The sequence below is a fragment of the Rhinopithecus roxellana genome, chromosome 12 (genome assembly GCF_007565055.1).
Source record: "Rhinopithecus roxellana isolate Shanxi Qingling chromosome 12, ASM756505v1, whole genome shotgun sequence".
NCBI lineage: Eukaryota > Metazoa > Chordata > Mammalia > Primates > Cercopithecidae > Rhinopithecus > Rhinopithecus roxellana.
Genome location: NC_044560.1, coordinates 46835600 through 46861153, shown reverse-complemented (window position 1 = coordinate 46861153; position 25554 = coordinate 46835600). Strand labels below are relative to the sequence as shown.

The window sequence follows — 25554 nt, the reverse complement described above, 5'->3', positions numbered from 1 at the left end:
ATTTTCTGATTAAAAAAATGCTAAGACATGTTTTTAAAAATCCATGGTCTATTAACAATAATTTTTTGAAAGATTGTGAGTCTTATCTTCTGTAAGATCAGTTGTCAACACTCAATACTGAAAAGGAAGAATGAGAGAGAAATGAGAGCATCATTTATTGAGGGCCTAGCATGACCCTTTCCCAGCTTTGACTCTTGGATCTACCTTTTGCTACCTGGAGTTGTTTAGCAAGTTATTTAAAATGTATCATTATCCTCATTTATGAATTGGGATCATGGTGATACATACCCATAGCAGGTTATTAGGAAGACTATATGAGATAGTGCAAGAATAAAGAGTCTGCTTCAACAAAAAGCTAGAAACAGCTCTGTCAAATTCACATGGAAACAGAGAAAGAAAAGACCAGGCATGGTGGCTCACGCCTGTAATCCCAGCACTCTGGGAGGCTGAGGTGGGTGAATCACTTGAGGTCAGGAGTTTGAGCCCAGCCTGGCCAACATGGCGAAACCCCGTCTCTACTAAAAATACAAAAATTAGCTGGGCGTGGTGATGGGCACCTGTAATCCCAGCTACTCAGGAGGCTGAGGCAGGAGAATCGCTTGAACCCAGGAGACGGAAGTTGCAGTGAGCCGAGATCATGCCACTGCACTCTAGCCTGGGTGACAGAGCGAGACTCTGTCTCAAAAAAAAAAAAAGAAAGAAAGAAAATAAAATAGTAAATTATATTTAAAAGCTAGAAACAAAAGTTAACTGTACCTGGTGTTATGCAAATAGATGTTTTACATATTAAATCATTAATCTTTTAAAGCAAACTTATAGGGTAGCATTTTTAATCTGGTATTTTATCTGCACTTTAAAAACAAGTTAAGTTACAGGTTGAGCATCCCAAATTTGAAGTTAGAAATGCTCCAAAATCTGAAACTTGTTGAGCACTAACATGATACTCCAAAGAAATGCCCATTGAAGCATTTTGGATTTCAGATTTTTCATTTTGGTTTTGGGATGCTCAGCTGGTAAGTATAATTCAAACATTCCAAAATCTGAAAAAATTTGAAGTCCAAAACATTTCCAAGCGTTTCGGACAAGGGATCCTTAACCTGTACTCAGGTTTGAAAGCAACTTGCCCCAAGTCATATAATTCTAAGTGGCAAAGTTGAGATTTGAACCCAAATCTGTGCAATTCTAAAGTCCATGCTGCTTGTTTTCTTTAATTTTTTTTTCTTCTTTTAGGTGTTTCTCAGTCTCCCCTTACTTTATGTTTAAATATGCAATTGTATGTGATAATTCTCCTCTAATGAAACGGTATAGAAATAATTAATGCAAAATCACCCATTCCCCAATTCCATTCCCCAGAAGTAAGCAATCACACACACACACATACACACACACACACATACACACACACAGAGTATGTTTTTTTCTGAAAAGATTATCTTAATTTACATTCACTCAGTGATGTATAAAAATTCCTCTCTCCCTGACATTACCAATATTGAATGTTCTTTTCCTATTTTGTTGTCTATTTGATAGTTGAAAGATTGCTCTCTTTGCTTTAATTGCATCAAATTATGAGTGAGATTAAATGTCTCAAAATCAAAACTATTTTCCCTATAAACTATTTCAGCCAAATTTGTAGTAATCCCAGGATGGTGGTGATTAAAAATAAAAGTCCAGGTAAGTACAATGTGGATATTCCATTTATCATTCTTATCCTTCCTTATATACCCCCAGAAAGTAAAGTAACTTCTAGTTAGTTAACTATAACATTTAATATGTCATAATTCAATTGAGGAGATACCTACTATGTTTTAGATTTTTAGTGGTATGTATTATTGCCAGGTGTCTCATTTATGTAAATACATACTTTCAGGATTCTGCAGGAAAAAGTCACGAAAGAAAACAAGTACTCAGTGCATTCATTAGTTCCATCAGTGTTAGGTGGTTTCCACGTGCCAGGCATGGTGATGGGACTTGATTTCAGAAATCAACAAGACACACTTTGAGAAGCTGAGGCAGGCAGATCACTTGAGGTCAGGAGTTTGAGATCAGTCTGGCCAACATAGCAAAACCCCATCTACTAAAAACACAACAATTAGCTGGTGTGGTGGCATGCACCTGTAGTCCCAGCTACTGAGGAGGCTGAGGCACAAGAATCACTTGAACCTGGAAGGCGAAGGTTGCAGTGAGCGGAGGTCATGCCACTGCACTTCAGCCTAGGCGATAGAGCAAGACTGTCTCCCCCAACAACAACAAAAAATTGTGGATTAAATTTTAAAGAAACATTATTTTTTATTAAATAAAAAAAAAAAGAAATCAACGAGATAAACCCCGTCTCTTATCTCAAGCAGTTTAGTCATATACAAAATACAGTCAACTGACTCAGTGAGAAAGCTTGGGCTGGAGGTAACAGAATGGCTAACTCAAACTGGCTAAAGCAATAGGAAATGTATTAGCTCTCACAGAAAGTGGTTAAGGATAAGGCTGGGCTCCAAGTTTGCTCAGTCCGGTGACCTAGTTTTGCCATCACAGAACCAATTCTTTCTATCTCTACCTTTGCTTTGTAACCCACAGGGTCAGCCTTATCCTAAGGCTGGTTCCCTCGTCATCATGGCACAGCTGTCCATGGAAACTTGGGCTCATGCTCGCTTGTTAATTTGGGAGGTATAAGGACTTTTTGCGGCTCTCTTAAGATTAAGGAAGAACTTTTCCACGCATCTCCAGCAAACCTCTCCTTATATTTCACTGGCCAGAACTGACAAAATCTATTCCTGATCTGCCCATTCCTGACAAAATCATTGGGAAAAGAATAAGACTATCCTAGGCAATCAGGCCTACACCTGAAACAGAGGATAGGGACCGGCTTTCCCTAAGGCCTGTGTGTGAGCAGCAGAGATAGATACCTGAAACAACGACAGCAAAACAGTCTTCTGCTAGAGAGAGAGAAAACAGAAAAGGCTTCCTCAGAGGAAACAATGTCCACCACAACCATACAATGAGCAAATGACAGTGAGTATGTGTACAATTCGAGGGAGTGTGAGTGAAGAATGACATCTTTGCCATTTTCTTTTTAACGTTCCATAGGATCAGAGCGGCACTGAACCTGTTAGTAGTGAGGAAGATGGGAGCCTCGAAGTTGGTATTAAACAATTGCCTGAAAGTGAAAGCTTCAAACTGGTGAGAATCTTGAGTATTTTTCATCCTGTGTTCTGTTTAGGAATGTATCACTTAGGAATGTTAACTTGTTCTTTTTGGCACTGTATCTCCATAGTCAGGTTAGGGGAAAGTCTTTTAAAGCAACAGAATTTTGTAGGTAGGGGTCCCCGATTTCATCCACAGAGGAAATGGTAAAAAGAGTGAGACTACTCTCTTGCTTCCTGGAAGAGTCTGGTAGTCCCAGCCAGGCTCATGTGTAGGCCAAAGGTAAAAGTCATCCATCATCTACTCCCAGTTCCCAAGTAAGCCACACCAGTGACAGGGTTGCAAGTGTCAAGACGGTTGAAGAGGCAGAGGGCCTGGAGGCCTGAGGGTCCTTTTTAGACAACGTTTCATACTGCACTTCACCAACTGCAGGCTTTCCCAAACCCATTGACTAGTGTCTGTCTTTTTCTACTCTGTTCCCTCCCTTACCCACTGTCTCTCCTTCTCGTCCTGGAGTTTCTTAATCACTGTTTTCAGTAGAATCTATGCATGTTCTAGTTCAGAAAGGAAAGATAGCCTGAATTTGAACAACTTTTATGGCATAACTATAAATGGCCTGGCATAAAGTATTATTTAAGAGTGTTTGGCCGGGCACAGTGGCTCATGCCTGTAATCCCAGCACTTTGGGAGGCCGAGATGGGAGGATCACCTGAGGCCGGGAGTTCAAGACCAGCCTGACCAACATGGAGAAACCCCATCTCTACTAAAAATACAAAATTTGCCAGGCATGGTGGTGCTTGCCTGTAATCCCAGCTACCTGGGAGGCTGAGGCAGGACAATCACTTGAACCTGGGAGACGGAGGTTGCGGTGAGCTGAGATCATGCCATTGCACTCCAGCCTGGGCAACAAGAGCGAAACTCCATCTTAAAAAAAAAAAAAAAAAAAAAAAAAAAGGTGTCTTGGAGAAGTCACTTGACCTACCAAACTTCAGTTTCCTCAGTTGAGGAATGACAGTAATTAGGATGCTATTAGGAAACAAAGAGGCTATAAAATATAAATCATACAGAATAATATAGAGCAAATAGAGCTTAGTAAATTCATTTTATTCATCCAACAAATATTTACCAAATACCACTATGTTCCAGGTACTGAAGATACAACAGTGAACAAAGCATACAAAAATGCCTCCCCTCATGAGCTCATTCCACAGTTGGAGGGGGAAGGAAGACAGACAGTACATCAGTTAGCAAAATGTTGGATTGAATCATATGAAATTGCCATTTTGGTAGGTAAAAATTTCATATGGTTCAACCTAACATATACATAAATGTTGTTGTCTTATAATGAAGTATTAATTCAAGACAAACCTAGTTCAAGACCAGCCTAGGCAACATTGTGAGACCCCATTTTTATTCAAAAAAAAAAAGAAGAAGAAATTAGCTGAGTGTGGTAGCAAGCACCTGTAGTCTCAGCTACTCAAGAGGCTGAAGTGGGAGGATTACTTGGACCTGGGACGTTGAGGTGGCAGTAAGCTGTGATTGTGCCACTGCACTCCAGCCTGGGTGACAGATGAAACCCTGTGTCAAAAAAAAAAATGTTGTTTTCAGAGCTGAGGCTAAGCCGTGGCCTATGCATACTCCAGTGCTATTTTCAGTATATTCAGTTGGTTGGCTTTTGTCTGTATCTCAGTAGCCCCAGTTGCATAGCCAAGGAGTTTATAATAATTTCAGAAGGTATTCCATTTCTCTAAAATATTTTTCAAGGGGGAAATAACTTTTTTGTAGATCAGGTGATGGTTTGTGAAACATAGATTCTGATTGTGAGACTGGAGGCAGGGAAGTGTCTGGTATCTATTTCAGAAGTCTAGATGAGAGCCTGTTAGAAGCCTTTTGAAAAGAACTTGAATTAAAGATTTTAATCTTTTCGATATAAACTTATGTGTTTATAATGTTCAGAATAACTATGTTTATATAATATACTATTTTGAAGCAGTATAATTAAATTAGTAGGAGTGCAATCACTAGAGCTAGACTAATTGGGTTCAAATCCTGGTTCCGCTATTTGCTAACATTTATAACCTTAGAGAAATGACTTAACCTCTCTCTGTGATTCAGTTTATGCCTCTGTAAAATGGGAGGAAAAATTAAAGGAGTTGATAACAGAAAACTACTACTTAGAACCATACCAGAGTGCGCTGTAGTCACTGTTAAAGAGTGAGTTGTTGTTCATGAGGATGATGCTATCATTCTGATGAAAGCATTAAGGGGTAGCCATGGAAGGAACAACTATTCCGAGTGAAACATTAAGGTATAACTTGAAAAACTGAAGTGAATTTTTCAACCTGAAAAGCACAATTGCTAATGTATTAGGGTTCTCCGAAGAGACAGAACCGATAGGATATATGGATATCTGAGAAGAGATTTATTAAGGGAATCGTCTCACGTATTTATGGAGCCTGAGAGGTCCCACAATAGGCTGTCTGCAAACTAGAGAACCAGGGAATCTAGGAGCATGATTCAATTCAAGTCTGAAGACCTGAGAACCAGGGGGCTGCTGGTAGAAGTTCTCCAATCCAAAGACTGGAGAACATGGAGTTCTGATGTCCAGGGGCAGGAGAAAATGGTGTCCCAGCTTCAGAAAAGAGAGTGAATTCACCTTTCCTCTGCCTTTTTGTTCTACCTGGCCCTCCACCAATTGGATGGTGCCTGCCCAAACTGGATAAGGGTGGGTCTTCCTTGCTTGGTCCACAGCTTCAAATGCCTGTCATTTCTGGAAACACCCTTCCAGACACACCCAGAAATAGTGTTTTAGCAGCTAGCTAGATATCCCTTAATCCACTCAGATGGATACCTAAAGTTCACCATCATAGTTAATATATTATTCTAAACTCTTGAACACATGCTAACTTATTCACATAACAATAGTAGTTATATAGTAGTATCATCTCCATGTAGGAGATGAAGCACTGAAACGTTAAATAAATTGCCTTGGAGCCAAGCACCGTGGCTCCAGTTTGTAATCCCAGCTACTTAGGAGGCTAAAGTGGGAGGATTAATTGAGGCCAGGAGTTTGAGGCCGCAGTGAGCTATGACCATGCCCCTGCACCCCAGCCTGGGTCACAGAGTAAGACCTTATCTCAAAAAAAAAAGTTGTGACCGAGGCGGGTTGATCACCTGAGGTCAGGAGTTTGAGACCAGCCTGGCCAACATGGCGAAACCCCATCCCTACTAAAAATACAAAAATTGGCTGGGCGTGGTGTTGGGTGCCTATAATCTCAGCTACTTGGGAGGCTGAGGCAGGAGAATCACTTAAACCCCAGAGGCGGAGGTTGCAGTGAGCCAAGATCATGCCACTTTACTCCAGCCTGGGTGAGAGAGCAAAACTCCATCTCAAAAAAAAAAAAAAAAAAAAAAATCACCCATTGAAGCCAGGGCTCAAATTGGAGGTTACTACACTTTTTTTTTTTTTTTTAAGTCTCACTCAGTCTGGAGTGCAGTGGTGTTATCTTAGCTGCCTGCTCTGCAACCTCCACCTCTGGGGTTCAAGCAATTCTCGTGCCTTAGCCACCTGAGTAGCTGGGAATACAGGCATGCACCACCAGGCCCGGCTAACTTTTGTATTTTTAGTTGAGACAGGGTTTCACCATCTTGGCTGGGCTGGTTTGGAACTCCTGGTCTCAAGTGTTCCATCCGCCTCAGCCTCCCAAAGTGCTAGGATTACAGGCATGAGCCACCACGCCTGGCGTCTATTTAGATGAAATATCCAGAATAAGGCAAATCTACAGAGACAGAAAGTAAATTAGTGGTTGTCTGGGACTGAGAATGTGAAGAGAGTAATAGGGTGTGAGCTTTCGGTCTGAGATTATGAAAATATTATAATCTTAGATCGTGATGATGTTTGCACAGCTCTGGAGATGGTAAAAGCATTGGATTGTGCACCATGGATGAGTGGATGTTACGGTATGTTGTGTCTCAGTGCTAAAAATGCAAACAACTGGGAGAAAGAGGAAAATGGGGAAACTGAAATCCAATCAGAAATGATGAAGTAACTCACATATATCCTATCCGCCTTTTGGAATATCTTTCAACTGTTTAATAATCTGCCCCCTAGTAGATAAGGCCTAATTTCTTTGTCCGTCAAAATTAAAACCTCACTTTATCTTATAAATTCTTGCATTCTGCTTGTTACTCCACTTGATGCTAGGTCCTTGGAAGATGCTCCTGAAAATAAACAGAAGTTTGCTTTCTCTTGTGTTGCTTACAGCCTTCGTGGAGAGAGAAACAATGTCACAAGTAGATTGAAACCTCAACTCTTTTTTTTTTTTTTTTTTTTTGAGATGAAGTTTTGCTCTTGTTGCCCGGGCTGGAGTGCAATGGCGCAATCTCAGTTCACTGCAACCTCCCCCCTAGGTTCAAGTAATTCTCTTGCCTCAGCCTCCCGAGTAGCTGGGATTACAGACACCTGCCACCACGTCCATCTAATTTTTATATTTTTAGTAGAGACAGGGTTTCACTATGTTGACCAGGATGGTCTTGAACTCCTGACCTCAGGTGATCTGCCCACCTCAGCCTCCCAAAGTGCTGAGATCACAGGCGTGAGCCACTGTGCCCGTCCTGAAACCTCAACTCTAATCAAAGCTAAGAACTAGAGTTGCTTGGTGCTAAGAGAGCATATAAAAGGGAATTTGACCTTGAGAGGGAGGGCTACCCTGGGGATGAATTTGAAGGAGAAGCTGACAATAATTGGGAATGGGACAAAGAAGAAAACAAAGGAAGGTTTTAGGCAACCTTAGAGCCTCTGAGAGTCTGATGAACTGAAAGTCTGTGGTTGCCAGATAGGTGAGATGGAAGCAAAATTGGGGTGGTCAGCAGCAACCAGGCCATGTTAAGCAGTGTGATCTCCATGCTGATGGCAGTGGGAGGCCACAGAGGTCTGCAAGAGATGACTCTCAAGTTCACTGTAGCTGCAGTATGGCATCAGATAGAACAGGCCAGAGTGGGCACTGAGGCCCTGGTTGAGAGTTGATTGCAGCTCTGGCAGTCCACAAGAGATGGTAGAAACAATATATATTCTCATGTTTTGTCTTTGCAAAAATCATATAAAATAAACATGCTTGACTCTTAATGTATGGGTTTACTAGGTAAGTTTCACAGAGAGTTGTCAGTAAAATAAATTGACGTTTCTTGCCCCCAGTATGTAAGCCTTGTGTCTGTAAGTGTTCTTTAAAGCTTTCCTCTGAATGCAGGTTTAGAACTATTTAAATGGCAATGGCCATAGCATCCGGGGCTTCAGAACAAGCATAATCCCAGAGCTTGGCCAGGAGCCCAAGATAACCGTGTTAGAATTGCCCTGAACAGTTGTGCTTACTGTACTTCCCTCATTTTGTACAACTGCATAACAGCAGTGCACTCTGTATGTCAAGTGACACTTGTCATTACAGATCTGGTTTGTATACGGCTGCCTCAAGAACATTTTAGATTTTTCAACATTTTCTGAATGTTGTGATTTTCAAATTTTCAGTGGTATTTGTCTTTACTGTTGTCTTTCATTGTGAAATATAATTTCTGACCATTAGGGCAAGAATACAAAAATGAGGGTATTCCAGTCTACTCAGGGCAGCATTCTTCTTGGAGTTTCTTTGTGGAGATATTAGAATTTACAGGGTAGAAAGATGCCTGAGGAAACATGAATTGTTTTCAGAAGTAATTTATCAGTAACCTAAATGAGCTATGCCATGGAAATGCACACTGTAGCTGACCGTGCATTTTACCATTTCAGGGATCTTGTCAGCTAGAATACCAACATTTTAGAGGCATTCTTTACTCTCCACCTTGAATACATTTGATCCATATAAAAAATTTAAACATACTTATTAAACAGTGTCACGTGTTACCACCTGTATTGCCAAATGGTTTGGGAACACTTGCTTTTCCAGATGAAAAAGGCTGTCAGATACAAATCGTGGGCTCTGAAGTCTGAACAGACTTAGATCCTGCCTGTGGGAAATGGGATTATCCTGTCTGCCTATGTTTCTTCATCCAAAAATTAGAGAAGATGGTGCTCACTTCTTTGTTGTAAGGATCAAGTATGATTTCGCATGTGAAATTTCTGACACAGCATGTGGCATGCAGTAAGAGCTCAGTTAGTGGTAGCTATCATTAATACCAGATTTTGCCTATATGAAACGTAGGTGTGCCAGAGCACAGAGCACAGAACATTATTCAGTACACATTTTCTTAGAATCTGTGCAGCGTGCCAAACTCTAGGCATATAAAGATAAGTAAGACCGCTTTCATGTCCAGGAGCATGCCACATTTGGTCTAACGCAGAGGTCACAAGCTGGTTGTCAGGAGTCAGATTCAGCCCACAAATGTGTTTCATTTAGTCTATGCAACATTCTTAAGATGTTTGAGCTAAGTTTTATGAATCAGGAGATTTTCCATAAAAATCCCGTTCCCATTTTCCACTGGAAATGGACCAGCATTCCAAGCCGCCCTTCAATTATGTACTCTGAGTTTATCTCAGTCCCTGCCTTTTCATTCTTCTCTAACGCAGCCTGTTTCCCTAATGGCATCACCTGTAGGTCCTCACGTCTGCCTTCCTGGCCTAATCGTAGAGACAGAACTATGGGCATGCAGATGTAGTAGCAGAAAGTGAAAACCACTGAGTCAGCAGGGGCTGGCTGGCAGAGGGCCTTGTGGACCAAGAGAAAGGACTTTATACCAAGGGAAGCCTTTGGAATGGTTTTCAACAGAGAATTATAAAGATGAGATTAACCTTTTGAAAAGATGCTTCTGGGTGCCCTTTGAAAAATCGGTTAGGCCCAGCATGGTTGCTCATGCCTGTAATCCCAGCACTTTGGCAGTTTGAGGTGGGCAGATCACTTGAGGTCAGGAGTTTGTGACCAGCCTGGCCAACATAGTGAAACCCCATGTCTACTAAAAATACAAAAATTAGCCAGGCGTGGTGGCACACATCTGTAATCCCAGGTGAGGCAGGAGAATCACTTGAACCCAAGAGACGGAGGTTGCAGTGAGCCGAGATTGCGCCACTTCACTCCAGCCTGGGTGAGAGAGCAAGACTCCATCTCAAAAAAAAAAAAAAAAAAAAAAAAAAAGAATCGGTTAGATACTTTGTTCAATTTTCAATTTTGCAAAGAAAATTATATATATATAAAATACAAAGAATCAATTAGAAAATGTCAAAACTGAAGTCAGGAAGAGAATTAAAAAGCTGTTAGAATAACTGAGATGAAAGTTAATAATGACTGAAACCAAGGATCTGGCCATGAGGACAAAGAAATATGGACAGATTTTCAACATATACAGGGTCAGAATGGATAGGACTTGAGGGTTATGTAGATATGAAAGTTGAAGAGGGAGGAGGCAAAAATGATTCTCAGATACATCAAGGATGGCTGACTGGGTGGTTGGTTGATGCTATTTACTGAGAAAAGAAACAGGAAGAAGAGCAGATTTGTGTGAAAAGAGTATTACCTTCATTCTTGTCTGTTTTTAGGTGTCTCTGTAAAACAAGAAACATCTGTCACTATAATGGGCACTTTAAAATATGATCTCGCCGGGCGCGGTGGCTCACGCCTGTAATCCCAGCACTTTGGGAGGCTGAGGCGGGCGGATCACAAGGTCAGGAGATCGAGACCATCCTGGCTAACATGGTGAAACCCCGTCTCTACTAAAAATACAAAAAAAATTAGCCGGGCGCTGTGGCGGGCGCCTGTGGTCCCAGCTACTCCGGAGGCTGAGGCAGGAGAATGGCGTGGGCCCGGGAGGCGGAGCTTGCGGTGAGCTGAGATCCGGCCACTGCACTCCAGCCTGGGCGACAGAGCGGCAAGACTCCGCCTCACAAAAAAAAAAAAAAAAAAAAAAAATGATCTCATTTATCCTGATAGAAACAGCAATAATAATAGCAATACCATCCACCTGGATTCTATGCTTATTTGTTAGGAACTGAGCAGAAACTATTGATCTCCATCTCTGTCCTTCCCATAATGAAAGCATTAATACTATCGTCATCTCCATTTTGCAGCTGAGGGACCAGAAGTTAATGCACGTGCTCAAAGACTTAGAGCCTGTGAGTGCTATGGTAAGGATTCCGAGCGTTATGGATTTGACTGGGCTGACTTTTTTTATTTTTAATTTCAACTTTTATTTTATTTCTTATTTATTTTTTGAGACAAGGTCTTGCTCTGTCACCCAGGCCAGAGTGTGGTGATGCAAACATGGCTCATTGCAACCTCGAACTCCAGGGCTCAAGCAATTCTCCTGCCTCAGCCTCCCAAGTAGCTAGGACTACAGGCGCACAGTACCATACTTGGCTAATTTTTTTGTATTTTTTATAGAGATAGGTTTCACCATGTTCAGTTCAGTTCAGCAGTTCTATACTAACATAACTTGATGGGTGAAAATAGGGTGGTGGTAGATGGGAGGGAGTGAGGATCATATTAGATAATGTAAGTAAATCTCTCCATAAACTGAAGAGTCCTGGAGACAGGGTCTTTCTCTGTTGTCCAAGCTGGAGCGCAATGGCAAGATCATAGCTTACAGCAGCCTCGATCTCCTGGCCTCAAGTGGTCCTCCCACCTCAGCCTCCCAAAGTGTTGGGATTACAGTCATAAGCCACTGCGCCAGACCTTTCAACTTTTATTTTATTTTTGTATTTTTAGTAGAGATAGGGTTTCACCATGTTGGCCAGGCTGATCTCAAACTCCTGACCTCAGGTGGTCCACTGCTTTGGCTTCCCAAAGTGCTGGGATTACAGGAGTGAGCCACTAGGCCCAGCCATTCAACTTTTATTTTAGATACAGGGGGTACATGTGCAGGTTTGTTACAAGGGCACATTGTGTGATCCTGAGATTTGGGATGTGATTGAACCTGTGTGAGTACAGACCCCAGTAGGTAGTTTTTCAGCCTTGCCTCTCTCTTTCTCTCCTTGCCTCCTCTTGTAGTTCCCAGTGTCTGTTTTTCCCATCTTTTTTTTTTTTTTTTTTAAGATTGAGTTTCACTCTTTTTTTTTTTTTTTTTTTTTTTTTGAGGTGGAGTCTCGCTCTGTCGCCCAGGCTGGAGTGCAGTGGCCGGATCTCGGCTCACTGCAAACTCCGCCTCCCGGGTTCACGCCATTCTCCTGCCTCAGCCTCCCAAGTAGCTGGGACTACAGGCGCCCGCCACCTCATCCGGCTAGTTTTTTTTTTGTATTTTTTTAGTAGATACGGGGTTTTACTGTGTTAGCCAGGATGGTCTCGATCTCCTGACCTCGTGATCCGCCCGTCTCGGCCTCCCAAAGTGCTGGGATTACAGGCTTGAGCCACCGCGCCCGGCCGAGTTTCGCTCTTGTCACCCAGGCTGGAGTGCAGTAGTGCAATCTTGGCTCTCTTCAATCATTACCTCCCAGGTTCAAGCGATTCTCCTCCCTCAGCCTCCTGAGTAGCTGGGATTACAGGCGCCCGCCACCACACCCAGCTAATTTTTGTATTTTTAGTAGAGACGGGGTTTTGTCATGTTGGCCAGGCTGGTCTCGAACTCCTGATCTCAGGTGAGCCACCCACCTCAGCATCCCAGAGTGCTGGGATTACAGGCATGATCCACCGTGCCCAGTCCGTTTTTCCCATCTTTATGTTCATGTGTACCCAATGTTTAGCTCCCAACTATACGTGAGAACATGCAGCATTTCGTTTTCTGTTCCTGTGTTAATTTGCAGCTGCATCCATGTTGTGGCAAAGAACATGATTTTGTTGAGTATTTTTTATGGCTGTATAGTATTTCATGATGTGTATGCACCAATTTTCTTTCCTTTTTTTTTTTTTTTTGAGACGGAGTCTCACCCTGTCACCCAGGCTGGAGTGCAGTGGCGCGGTCTCGGCTCACTGCAAGCTCTACCTACCAGGTTCACACCATTCTCCTGCCTCAGCCTCCCGAGTAGCTGGGACTACAGGCGCCCGCCACCATGCCCAGCTAATTTTTTGTATTTTTAGTAGAGATGGGGTTTCACCGTGTTAGCCAGAATGGTCTTGATCTCCTGACCTCGTGATCCACCCGCCTTGGCCTCCCAAAGTGCTGGGATTATAGGCGTGAGCCACCGTGCCCAGCCTTACACATTTTCTTTATCCAGTCCACTGTTGATGGGCACCTAGGTTGATTCCATGTCTTTGCTATTGTGAGTAGTGTGGCAATGAACATATGAACGCAGGTGTCTTTCTGGTAGAATGACTTATTTTCCTTTGGGTATATAACCAGTAATGGGATTGCCGGGTTGAATGATAGTTCTATTTTTAGTTCTTTGAGAAATCTCCAAAGTGCTTGTCACAGAGGCTGAACTAATTTACATTCCCACCAATAGCATATAAGAGTTCCTTTTTCTCCATAGCCTCACTAACATCTGTTATTTTTTGACTTTTTAATAGCAGCCATTTAGACTGGTATGAGTTTTGATTTGCGTTTCTCTGGTGATTATCAATGTTGAGCATTTTTTCATATGTTGGTTGGCTGCTTCTATGTCGTCTTCTTTTTTTTTTTTTTTTTTCTTTTTTTTCTTTTTTAACAGGGTCTCACTCTGTTTCCCAGGCTGGAGTGCAGTGGTATGGTCATAGCTCATAGGAACCTTGAACTCCTGGGCAAAAGCAATCCTCCCACATCAGCCTCCCAAGTAGTTGGAACTATAGGCACACCACCACATTTGGCTAATTTTTAAATTTTTTGTAGAGGTGGGGTCTCACTTTATTGTCCAGGTTGATCTTGAACTCTTAGCCTGAAGTGATCCTCCTTGCTTGGCCTCCCAAAGTGCAGAGATTACAGGCGTGAGACACTGTGTCCAGGTGTATGTCTTCTTTCCAGAAGAGTGTGTTCTTGTCCTTTGCCTTTGCCTCTATTTAATATGGTTGTTTTTTGCTTGTTGATTTGTTGAAGTTCCTTATGGATTCTGGATATTAGTCCTTTGTTGGATGCGTAGTTTATGAATATTTTCTTCTATTCTGTAGGTTGTCTGTTTACTCTGTTGATAGTTTCTTTTGCTGTGCAGAAACTCTTTACTTTATTTATTAGGTCCCACTTGTCAATTTTTGTTTTGGTTGCAATTGTTTCTGAGCACTTAGTCATAAATTCTTTGTGAAGGCTGATGTACAGAAGGACATTTCCTAGGTTTTCTTCTAGGATTTTTATACTTGTAGGTCTTAATTTAAGTCTTTAATCCATCTTGAGTTAACTTTTATATGTGGTACTAGAAGGAGATCCAGTTTCATTCTTCGCAAATGAATAGCTGGTTTTCCCAGCACAATTTATTGAATGGGGGGGTCCTTTCCACATTTCTTCTTTTTGTCGACTTTGGCAAAGATCAGTTGGTTGTAGGTGTGCAACTTTGTGTCTGTGTTCTCTATTCTGTTCCATTGCCCTGAATGTCTGTTTTTGTGCCAGTACCATGCTGTTTTAGTCATTATAGCTGTATAGTATAGTTTGAAGTCAGATAATGAGATGCCTCTGGCTTCATTTTTTTTTTCCTTAACATTGCTTTGGCTCTTCAGGCCCTTTTTTGGTGCCATACAGATTTTAGGATAGCTTTTCCTACTTTTGTGAAAAATGATATTGGTAGTTTGACAGAAATAGCATTGAATGCATAGATTGCTTTGGGCAGTATAGCCATTTTAACAATATTGATTCATCCAGTCCATGAGCATAGAATGTTTTTCCATTTGTTTGTGTCATCTCTGATTTCTTTCAGCTGTGTTTTGTAGTTCTCCTTATAGAGCTCTTTCACCTCCTTGGTTAAATGTATCCCTAGGTATTTTTTGTGTGTGGCTATTGTAAATGGGATTGCATTCCTGATTTGGCTCTCAGCTTGAATGTATTTGGTGTATAGAACTACTACTGATTTTTGTTCACTGATTTTGTATCTTGAAACTTCACTGAAGTCATTTATCAGTTCTGGTAGTCTTTTGGCAGAGTCTTTAGGGTTTTTTAGTTACAGAATCATATCTTCAGTGAAAGGAGAGAATTTGGCTTTTTATTTTCCTATTTGAATGCCTTTTATTTCTTTCTCTTGCCTGGTTGCTCTGGCCAGCCCTTCCAGTACTATGTTGAATAGGAGTGGTGAGAGTGGGCATCCTTGTCTTGTTGGAACATAAGAGTTCTTAAGAGTTCTTAAAGAGGAATGCTTCCAGTTTTTACACAATCAATATGATGTTGGCTGTGAGTTTGTCAAAGATGGCTGTTAGTATTTTGAGATACGTTCCTACGATGCCTAGTTTGTTAAGGGTTTTTATCACGACGGTATGTTGGATTTTATTGAAAGCTTTTTCCGAGTCTACTAAGATGATAATATGGTTTTTGTTTTTAATCTTATGGACTTAATGACTTTTGAAGTATAATTGGGGTATGAACCATAATGCTTTTTTTTTTTTTTAGACCAAGTCTCACTCTATTGCCCAGGCTGGAGTGCAGTGGCACAATCTCAGCTAACTGCAACCTCCATCTCCCAGGTTCAAGCGATTCTCCTGCCTCAGCCACATGAGTAGCTGGGATTACAGGTGTGCGTCACCATGCGCAGTTAATTTTTTTTTTGTATTTTAAGTAAAGATGAGCTTTCACCACGTTGGCCAGGCTGGTCTTGAACTCCTGAGCTCAAGTGATCTGCCCTCCTCGGCCTCCCAAAGTGCTGGGATTACAGGCATGAGCCACCGCGCTGGGCCCTCACAAGTGTTTTTAAAGTGCTGGTATCCAAGTATGAAAAAATAGCTTAAAATGTGTTTCTAATGATTATGGGCTTCTTGTTAGGTCTTACTTCTAGGCTAGAATTCCCAGGTGTTATATCCTACTCATTTTTAAAATGAGATCTTGAACTGTATGCTTAAAATCGAGTTTTGCCCCCAGTTTGCACTCTATCAACTGCTAGATTTCTGGTTTGCTATTGGGAGCAGATGTCACTGTGCAAATCTTTTTTTCTGTTTCAGCTGCAACATGAAAAATGCATCTATAGCAACAGTCTAGGAATTCCCTCTAAGGAGCAGGAAAGTGTGACTGAGTCAGCACTGGCTTCTCTTTTGTGACAGTATGCAAATTGCCAATGGCAGAGTTCAAGTGCATTCAAATATGTGGCATTTTTCACAGCTCATTGTTCTTTATATCTTGTATTCCTGAAAACCACTTGAGATTTGCGTACATGATAAATTTCCTTTTCTTGGTGATAAAAAAGGCTGTAGATTTTACATTCAGGTCTATTTCCTTCAGGAAAGTCTCTGGAGAAAAGCTTTTGGTTTTTTCTTCTGTTCTGTTCCTCTCACTGTAGTAAATGAAGATAATGTAGAGACACCAGAGTAACAGAGAAAGTAACCTCATGAACTCAAAGACAGCAGAAATGTAGGCACACAGTTTTGACACAAATTCATAGCTTTAGGCCGGGCACGGTGGCTCATGTCTGTAATCCCAGCACTTTGGGAGGCTGAGACAGGCGGCTCACCTGATTTCAGGAGTTCTAGACCAGCCTGGGCAACATGGCAAAACCCCTTCTCTACTAAAAATACAAAAATTAGCCCAGCATAGTGGCGCTTGCCTGTAATTCCAGCTACTCGGGAGGCTGAGGCATATCGCTTGATCCTAGGAGGCGGAGGTTGCAGTGAGCCAAGATCATGCCATTGCACTCCAGCCTGGGTGATAGAGTAAGACTGTCTAAAAAAAAAAAAAAATTTACAGCTTTGATGTCTACTAGCTTACGTTCATTCCCAACCACTGTAACTGGTCCAATGTGGAGACTTACTCAACTTGAAATTTAACTTGCCCAGAAGAAATTACTTGCTTATCAGATTTTTTCTAAATTGAGAAAGTGATCTCACAATCGTAATTATTAGCACTCAGGGTTTAGAGAAGTAAAATGACAGGGCTCAGAACCCAGAACTCAGACTTTCTCACACTGGTCACATCCCCTCTTTTCAGAATCCCACTGCTCCTCAGAAACAAGTGCTGCTTGGGCGCTGTTCTCTGAGTCTATAAAGTTTTCAGATTTCTGGGAAGCCTTATTTGCCCACATAATAAGAACCTATAATCTAAAATGTATGTTGATTTTGTTCTCTTTCAAAGGGAGCTATAAATCCACCTTCTCTTTCAGAAATTAAGCAAGTTTGTATTGAGGGCCTGTTATGTCCCAGGCTCTGCACTAACCAAGCTGTGGTGACAGTGAAGAATCCTGCCTTCAGGGAGCTTTCAGAACTGCTGAAGATAACAGCAGCTAAAGATTTCATGGCATTTGCTATGCATTCTATAGGCATTATTCTAAGTGTATTAATTTGTATTTTATATGAGATTGGTCTATTACTATTCCCATTTTATAAATAAGAAAATTGAGACACAGAGACACTCAACTAATAAGTGTCACAGCCAAGATTTGAATCCAACTTTAAATAAATACTTATTAAGGTTAATAAGTATTATTGAAGGACAAAGCAAGGTGCTGTGGGAACTTTTTTTTTGTGAGACAGGGTCACACTGTCACCCAGGTTGGAGCACAGTGGTGTGATCACAGCTCACTGCAGCTTTGACCTCCTGGGCTCAAGCAGTCTTCCCACCACAGCTTCCCAAAGTGTTGGGATTACAGGCAGGAGACACCAAGCCTGGCCTGTGGGAACTTTGCTAATGTGATTTCACCTAATCCACGTGGTTAGATGAGTAGGAAGTAGGCTGGAACTGACCCAGGAAAAGGCTTTTTAAGTATATTCCTCCTGCCAACTGCACAGACAAAATCAACCTACTGAGACCACAGCATTGCAGTAGAGAAAGAGTTTAATTGATGCAAGACCAGCCCACGCACAGGAGAACTGGAGTTCAGTCTCCCTGAAGGCTCAGACCTTGGGGTTTTTATGGGCAGTTTGGTGGGCAGGGGGCTAGGGAATGGGTGCTGCTGATTGGTTGGGGGTAAATTCATAGAGGTGTGGAAACAGTCCTTGTGCACTGATCCACCTCTGGGTGGAGCCACAGGATCAGTTGAATCATGAGTCACAAGTCTACATGGGGTCAGTTTGAAAGATATCTCAAAGAACCAAGTTTAGGTTCTACAATAGTGATATTATCTACAATTGGGGAAATCACAAACCTTGTGACCTCTAGCTATATGACCCCTGAGAAGCAAGGGATTATAGAAACTGCCTCTCTTAGCACAGAATCCAAGCGCCTCCCATAATTCCTATTCTTCTTTTTTTTTTTTTTTTCTGAGATGGAATCTCGCCATGTCACCCAGGCTGGAGTGCAGTGGTGCGATCTTGGCTCACTGCAACCTCCACCTCCCAGGTGCAAGCATTTCTGCCTCAGCCTCCTGAGAAGCGGGGACTACAGGCACATGCCACCACTCCTGGCTAATTTTTTGTATTTTTAGTAGAGATGGGGTTTCACCATGTTAGCCAGAATGGTCTCGATCTCCTGACCTCATTATCCACCCACCTCGGCCTCCCAAAGTGCTGGAACTGATGTGAGCCACCGTGCCCAGGCCCCGTAATCCTATTTTTGTGGCCTTTCATTACTCTCACAAAGGGAGCTTTTGATCCCTAAGCAAGGAAGAGGTTAGTTTTAGGTGGGGACTATTATCATCTTTGCTTTCAAGTTAAACTATCCACTAAATTCCTCCCAGAGTTACTATGGCCTACATACAGGAATGATCAAGGACGGCGAGGCAGTCAAGAAGCTAGTTTGAATCAACTATGTCACATTTCTCTTACTGTCATAATTTTGCAAAGGCAGCCTCAGCTACAAAGTGGAAGCCCAGGGACCAAAAGTAGTAGTACACATTTGTGTTTGTTTGTTGTTTGTCTGATGGGCATGTTTTAAGAATTGTTGAATTTGAATGCTTTTAGGCTAAACCACCATCTCTGTTTGTTTGTTTTGAGATGGGTTATCACTCTATAACCCCGGCTGGAGTGCAGTGGCACGATCTCAGCTCACTGCAACTTCTGCCTCCCAGGCTCAAGCGATCCTCCCATCTCAGCCTCCTGAGTAGCTGGGACCACAGATGTGCACCACCATGCCTGGCTCATTTTTGTATTTTTTGTAGAGATGGGGTTTCACCATGTTCCCTAGGCTGGTCTCCTGAACTCAAGTGATCCACCCACCTCAGCCTCCCAAAGTGCTGGGATTACAGGCATGAGCCACCGCGCCTGGCCTAATTTGTTGTCTTATACTCAGTTTGCGTCATTCATCTTCAGTTGGCTCCCTTGCAGCCTGATTCCTGGATGCATCTGAGTTTGTTATCCTGGTGGATATTTTCTGGGAGAGATGGGCTCCACCCTGTTTCAATTAGGAGTCTCTTGGTTGCAGGTGACAGAATCTCAATTTGACATTACTTAGACAAAAGGAGAAATTTACTCAAGGGCTAGAGGTTTGTTTGTTTTTCATATACTTGCAGGCCGCGCGTGTGGTTGACACTTAGCCTCAGAGGCGGTTGGAACCAGAGACCTGCTGCTGCCAGGGCTCTCTCTGGTTATCTGACTCTTCTGCAGATGTGTTTCTTCAGCCTGGTGTGTGTATGGCTGCCCGAAGCTCCTAAGCCTCTCTGCCAGAAAAAAACTGACTCTTCCCTTGGGTCTACTTTGGAAAATCCGTAGAATGTTCTTGTGTGGTTCAAGTGTCCACCCTTGGACAAGTTACTGTGGCCAGAGAGACAGGGCATTTTGATTGTCGAGCTTTGGGACAGAGATCAACCAGCTTTGGGGATTGTCAGCTGGACATCTCACCCATCTGTTATATGGGATATTGCCGGTATTGCCTTTTATGTTCACCTTTCAGAAGCTCCTTCGCTTGATCACAGTAATTTTCCTGGCCCACAGAGCCTTTTCTTTCAGAGCTCATAGTGCTGTGCTGAAGATTATAGCATCATGCTGACAGAATGTGTCATATCAGTTTCTTTCATGAAATGAGATGACCTTCCTACAACCCTTCTTCAGTCTTCTTATGGAGAGGTCCCTTGCAAAGGAAACACATTAGAATGTCCCCAAACCTCAGTTTTGAAGGCATTAAGAGCTCCTTTGGTGTAATAATTGGGCAATTAGCAAATTACAAACTCATGTTTAAACACAAAACATGAAGGAAAGTGACCCAAGGTCACTGCCGTGGCTAGTGCCATGATTTTTTTCCCAATCCAAGTTTAAAATAAGCAGGCATGACTTGTTCTGACCTGATATTGAATCTAAAAATGGAATCACTATGTCATTGCTGGCTAAGAATCTTGCGTGTGTTGCTGGGAGGAGGTAAACAGTACTTTCCCTTTCCCTGGAGATTTACTCCTCAGTTAAGAGCAAGGGCTCTGCAGCAAGATGCGTCTGGGTTAAGTTCTGGCTTGGCAAATAATAATTTAGCCTCTCTGTGCCCCAGTTACCTCAGCTCTAAATAAGAGCAATAATTGTCCCTAATACACAGGTCTGTTGTGTACACAACAAATGTGTAATATGCCTAGCTCAGTAGCAGGCACAGTCATACTCAGGAGATTTTAGATTTCATAATTTTCATCATCATCATGTACCAGCTCCGTCCCTTGGCTGGGATGTTTAAGGGTAATCAATATAAGAAATGGGACAGTGTGTTAGACCAGATACTTCTCAGAAATCCAATTTCCTCATCTCCTCCTTCTACATTTTTGAGGACAAGAGAAAAGGAAGGAAACTGGCACTTCAGGCTCCTGCTCCCCACCACACACCTTCATGCATCTACCATTCAGTTGTGTTCATCATTTCTATGATTATTTCTTTAACGTCTGTCTCACTAGATCTGTACATGTGCTCAGGGCAAGGGCTCCTCTGTTTTTCTTTTTCTATCTGCTGGCATGTAGTAGGTGCTCAGTAAGCATGTATTGAATTCAACTTTGCTCACAGCCCCTTATTCACGTAGCTGTTACTGCGTTTTTAATGTTGCCAGAAATGAAGCTTTCCAAACACTGTTACTGCTAGTAAGTAGCAGAACCAGTCTGAACCCAGATTTTCTGGCTGTTATTCCAGTGCCATTTCCTTTTACTAAAAAGTAAGAATACTAGGCCGGGCGCGGTGGCTCAAGCCTGTAATCCCAGCACTTTGGGAGGCCGAGACAGGCGAATCACGAGGTCAGGAGATCGAGACCATCCTGGCTAACACAGTGAAACCCCGTCTCTACTAAAAAAATACAAAAAAATTAGCTGGGCGAGGTGGCGGGCGCCTATAGTCCCAGCTACTCGGGAGGCTGAGGCAGGAGAATGGCGTGAACCCGGGAGGCGGAGCTTGCAGTGAGCTGAGATCCGGCCACTGCACTCCAGCCTGGGGGCAGAGCGAGACTCTGTCTCAAAAAAAAAAAAAAAAAAAAAAAGTAAGAATACTAAAAGGAAGAATAAAACCAAATTAGTACTTCCTCTATGTGATACGCAAATTGGATTTTTAAACCTGTAGCTAGGGAAGTTAGGTCCTTTGTCCCACTGCTGGTTAATTGGGGTTGAAACCAAGGTCGAATTGCAGATCTGCAATATCATTGTCAAACAGAGGCACTTACTTTTGCTCCTCCTAAGGCCGTGTGATACACATTGGTAGGAATAACACCAATAGTTTCCGTTTACGAGGCAGGTTAGAGTTTTTCCTCTAAAAATTCCTATGAGCCTTATCGACCTTTCCATGTCTTTTTTTCTCTCTTTCAAGTGATCCTTTAAAGTAAGGGCCACAGAGTGCCCTTCACTGTGCGACCTTCCTTTCATGGCAGGCTCTCAAATCCACCCAGGTGCATTTAAGATTTAAGTTCCCGAACTTTGATTCATTCAGCACTAACACTTTATAAAGCCCGTGTTCTATTCTGCCATATGTTGAAGAAAGAAATAAGACAAAGTTGATTTTATTAAGATATGGGAGACATATACATAAAAAAATACAATATAATCTTGCAAATAAGTGATAAAATTAATTGGTTCATGTTGTGGAAGGGGCACCACCCAGGGGCTAAGGGAAGAATTACAAGATGAAGTGATTTTTTTAGTTCATTTTATATCATATCATCTGTTTAGGAGCAAAGTTTATAAAGGGCAGGGGAGCAGTCCTAGGATCTATCTCCTAGAAGGGGAAAATTAAAGAGAATCTGAATGAGTGAGATAAGTCTGGCCCCCAAAACATCAGTTAGAAAGTAGGCAGCTAAGTGTAGGCGTGGTCATCCAAGGGACCGAGGCTCCAGTGTCAGGATAGTGCTTACTGGTGTTAAATCTTTCAGGTTGTAAACCAATGGGGAATTAAGGACATAGGATGAGATTGTAACCGAATCTAATAATAATGAACAGCTAGGCATAACTTGATCATTATCTATTGTATTATTATACATCTAATGGGAGCCTGGTGAAGAAAGGCTGTGTGAACATGCCTAGGAAAGAAACCTGAGGCAGGGGATGTCAAATTCAATTAAAGGCAAAAAAACAAACAAAAACCAGTTACAGAAAATACTGTGAGATACAAAGGTAAGTTAGTCCTATTTACTCTAAAGATTGCCTTCAGCGTTTCCTACAGGAGAAAAGTATCCTTTCTAGGTCACTTCTAAGACTCTTAGCACTGTGGTTCTGGGTGCTTGTTCTGGGCCCTGCACTAGTCCCCTATAATGCATTTAGGAACATGGGGCAACCATAGCCCAATTCCATTTACTATCATCATTAGCATCTTTAGTAAATATTATTAATTGCCAGGTGTGATGCTAAGGGTGCTCATGTATTACTCCATTTAATCTTTTCAGCATCCTGAAAGTATAGCTGCTTTTATTTTTTTCCATTTTGCGGGTGGGGAAATCAAGGCTTGAAGAGGGCAAATAACCTGTTCAGGTTTGTAGAACACTTTTGTTTGTTTGTTTGTTTGAGACAGAATCTTGCTCTGTCACCCAGGCTGGAGTGCAGTGGCGCAATCTCAGCTCACTGCAACCTCCACCTCCCCAGGTCAAGTGATTCTCTCGTCTCAGACTTCCGAGTAGCTGGGATTACAGACACCCAGCTAATTTTTGTATTTTTAGTACAGGCAGGGTTTTACTGTATTGGCCAGACTGGTCTCAAACTCCTGACCTTAGGTGATCCGCCCCCCTTGGCCTCCCAAAGTGCTGAGATTACAGGCATGAGCCACCGCGCCCAGCCAGGTTTGCAGAACCCTTAAGTTGAAGAGCTAGGATCACAAACTCCTAGCATTCCATTCATTATACAAGTTATCCCTATCTTCCAGATCAGCTTACCTACCTGCTCTCTGTGTACTACACCTCACCAACCTGGGTGTCTCTCAGATGTTACCAAGAAGACAGAGTAAACCCATGCTTTCTCCTATCCAAACCAGTCTCTCCTGTTCCCTGCTTTGTCCAAGCCCAGTTGCAGGAGTTTATGCCTTAAAGTGAACCATCATATGATAATTTCCCCTGAAAATGTGCCTACTAAAAAAAAGACAGGATATGATGGGAGGCAGACATGAACATTCTGGTCAATTTATTGGTGTTGTTATTTATTTCAGTTAATAAACTGCCCTTTCACTATGCTTCAGCTTTCCACATGTTTAGGCAGTTTGGATTCTCCCAAGTCTGGATTCTGTACTCCTCCATGGAGTTTAGAGCTAACTTACCTTTATCCCACAGTATTTTCTGTAGCCGTGGTTTTTTTTTTGTTTTTTTTTGTTTGTTTGTTTGTTTGTTTTTTAATTCTAATTGAATGTCTTAAGGGGAAAAAACTCTAATTCAGGATTTGAGCCCTGAACAGATAGTTTTATAGGGATATTAGTGTGACAGAAAAAGAAAAAACTCTGGCTGGAATGACCATCAAAGGATATCTGGCCGAGTGTGTTGTTGCTCCTGTAGTCCCAGCTACCCAGGAGGCTGAGACAGGAGGATCACTTGAACCCAGAAGTTTGAGGCTAAAACAAGCTCTGCCAATTGGATGTCCACACTAAGTTCGGCATCAGTATGGTAACCTCCTGGGAGGAGGGACCACCAAGATACCTAAAAAGGGCAGGTCAAAACCCCTGTGCTGGTAAGTAGTGAGATCATGCCTGTGAAGAGCCCACTGCGCTCCAGCAGCAACATAAAAAGACCCTGTCTTTATAAAAAGAGAAAGAAGAAAGAAAGAAAGAAAGAAAGAAAGAGAGAGAGAGAGAGAGAGAGAGAGAGAGAGAGAGAGAGAGAGAGAGAGAGAGAGAGAGGACAAGAAAAGACAAGAACAGAAAAGAAAGGAAAGAAAGAAAGAAAAGAAAGAAAGAACGAAAGAAGAAGAAGCAAGACAGAAAGAAAGAAAGAAAGAAGAAAGAAAGAAAGAAAGAAAGAAAGAAAGAAAGAAAGAAAGAAAGAAGGGAGGAAGGGAGGAAGAGAGAGAGAGAGAAAGAGAGAGAAAGAGAGAGAAAGAGAGAGAAAGAGAGAGAAAGAAAGAAAAAGAAAAGATATCTGATAGGTCTAAGGCCTCACAGATCTGAAAGGGCTGAAAACACATTTGGAAATGACAAGGCTGCGTTCATTTCTAAGTCAGTCCAGTGGGTGAATGAAGCTTTTTTGCCCAGTGTTTTGGTCATTTTTGTAGTAGACCGAAGCCCAATTAAATGTACTGACTGCTGAAATTGGAAAGTGTGGTTGGGCCCTCCAGTGCTGCTAATTAGTTGTGTCTTACATTTTGGGAAGACATGTCGCAGGTGATTGGCCAGGGCATGGTAGCAGATCAGCAGAAGGCACTGGAATACCCACCTGACAATGTACACAACTTGTACTTCAGGTTTTGCTCTACTGGAGTAGCATGCGTTATAGACTGGGTTCCAAAAGAAAAGGAGGTGATTGCAATGAGATCAGATCTTTTATTACTTGACCGAGGTTGTAGAGTGTCATGCAACCTGAAATCAAGCCACAACTGTATCATTGATTCTGTGCAAGTTGTATGCAAATATCCTGTGTTCACCTCTCTGTCCCAACCCCATAAGCAGATGTTTAAAATAGCATCCCGGCCGGGCGCAGTGACTCAAGCCTGTAATCCCAGCACTTTGGGAGGCCGAGACGGGCGGATCACGAGGTCAGGAGTCGAGACCATCCTGGCTAACATGGTGAAACCCCGTCTCTACTAAAAAAATACAAAAAACTAGCCGGGCGAAGTGGCGGGCGCCTGTAGTCCCAGCTACTCGGGAGGCTGAGGCAGGAGAATGGCATAAACCCGGGAGGGAGAGCTTGCAGTGAGCTGAGATCCGGCCACTGCACTCCAGCCTGGGCGACAGAGCGAGACTCTGTCTCAAAAAAATAATAATAATAATAAATAAATAAATAAATAAATAATAATAAAAGAGTCCCAACCCCATAAGCAGATGTTTAAAAGAGCATCCCTGGCTGGGCATGGTGGCTCATGCTTGTAATCCCAGGACTTTGGGAGGCCAAGGCAGACAGATTGCTTGAGGTCAGGAGTTCCACACCACACTGGCCAACATAGCACGTCTGCTAAAAATA

The 25554-nt window shown here is 42.3% G+C and overlaps 1 protein-coding gene across 4 annotated transcripts in view; it reads left to right on the top strand.

Moving 5' to 3' along the window:
- PATJ (PATJ crumbs cell polarity complex component) overlaps positions 1–25554 on the top strand; it is a 427780-nt gene that overhangs the window by 310086 nt on the left and 92140 nt on the right. For 2 of the 4 annotated variants that reach the window (XM_030912915.1, XM_030912914.1), the window contains exons 31-32: positions 3082–3174; positions 11186–11242. In XM_030912915.1, the coding sequence (XP_030768775.1) occupies positions 3082–3174; positions 11186–11242 (150 nt within the window). The remainder of the gene's footprint in view (positions 1–3081; positions 3175–11185; positions 11243–25554) is intronic. The other 2 variants (XM_010370672.2, XM_010370673.2) reach the window with 1 other exon arrangement.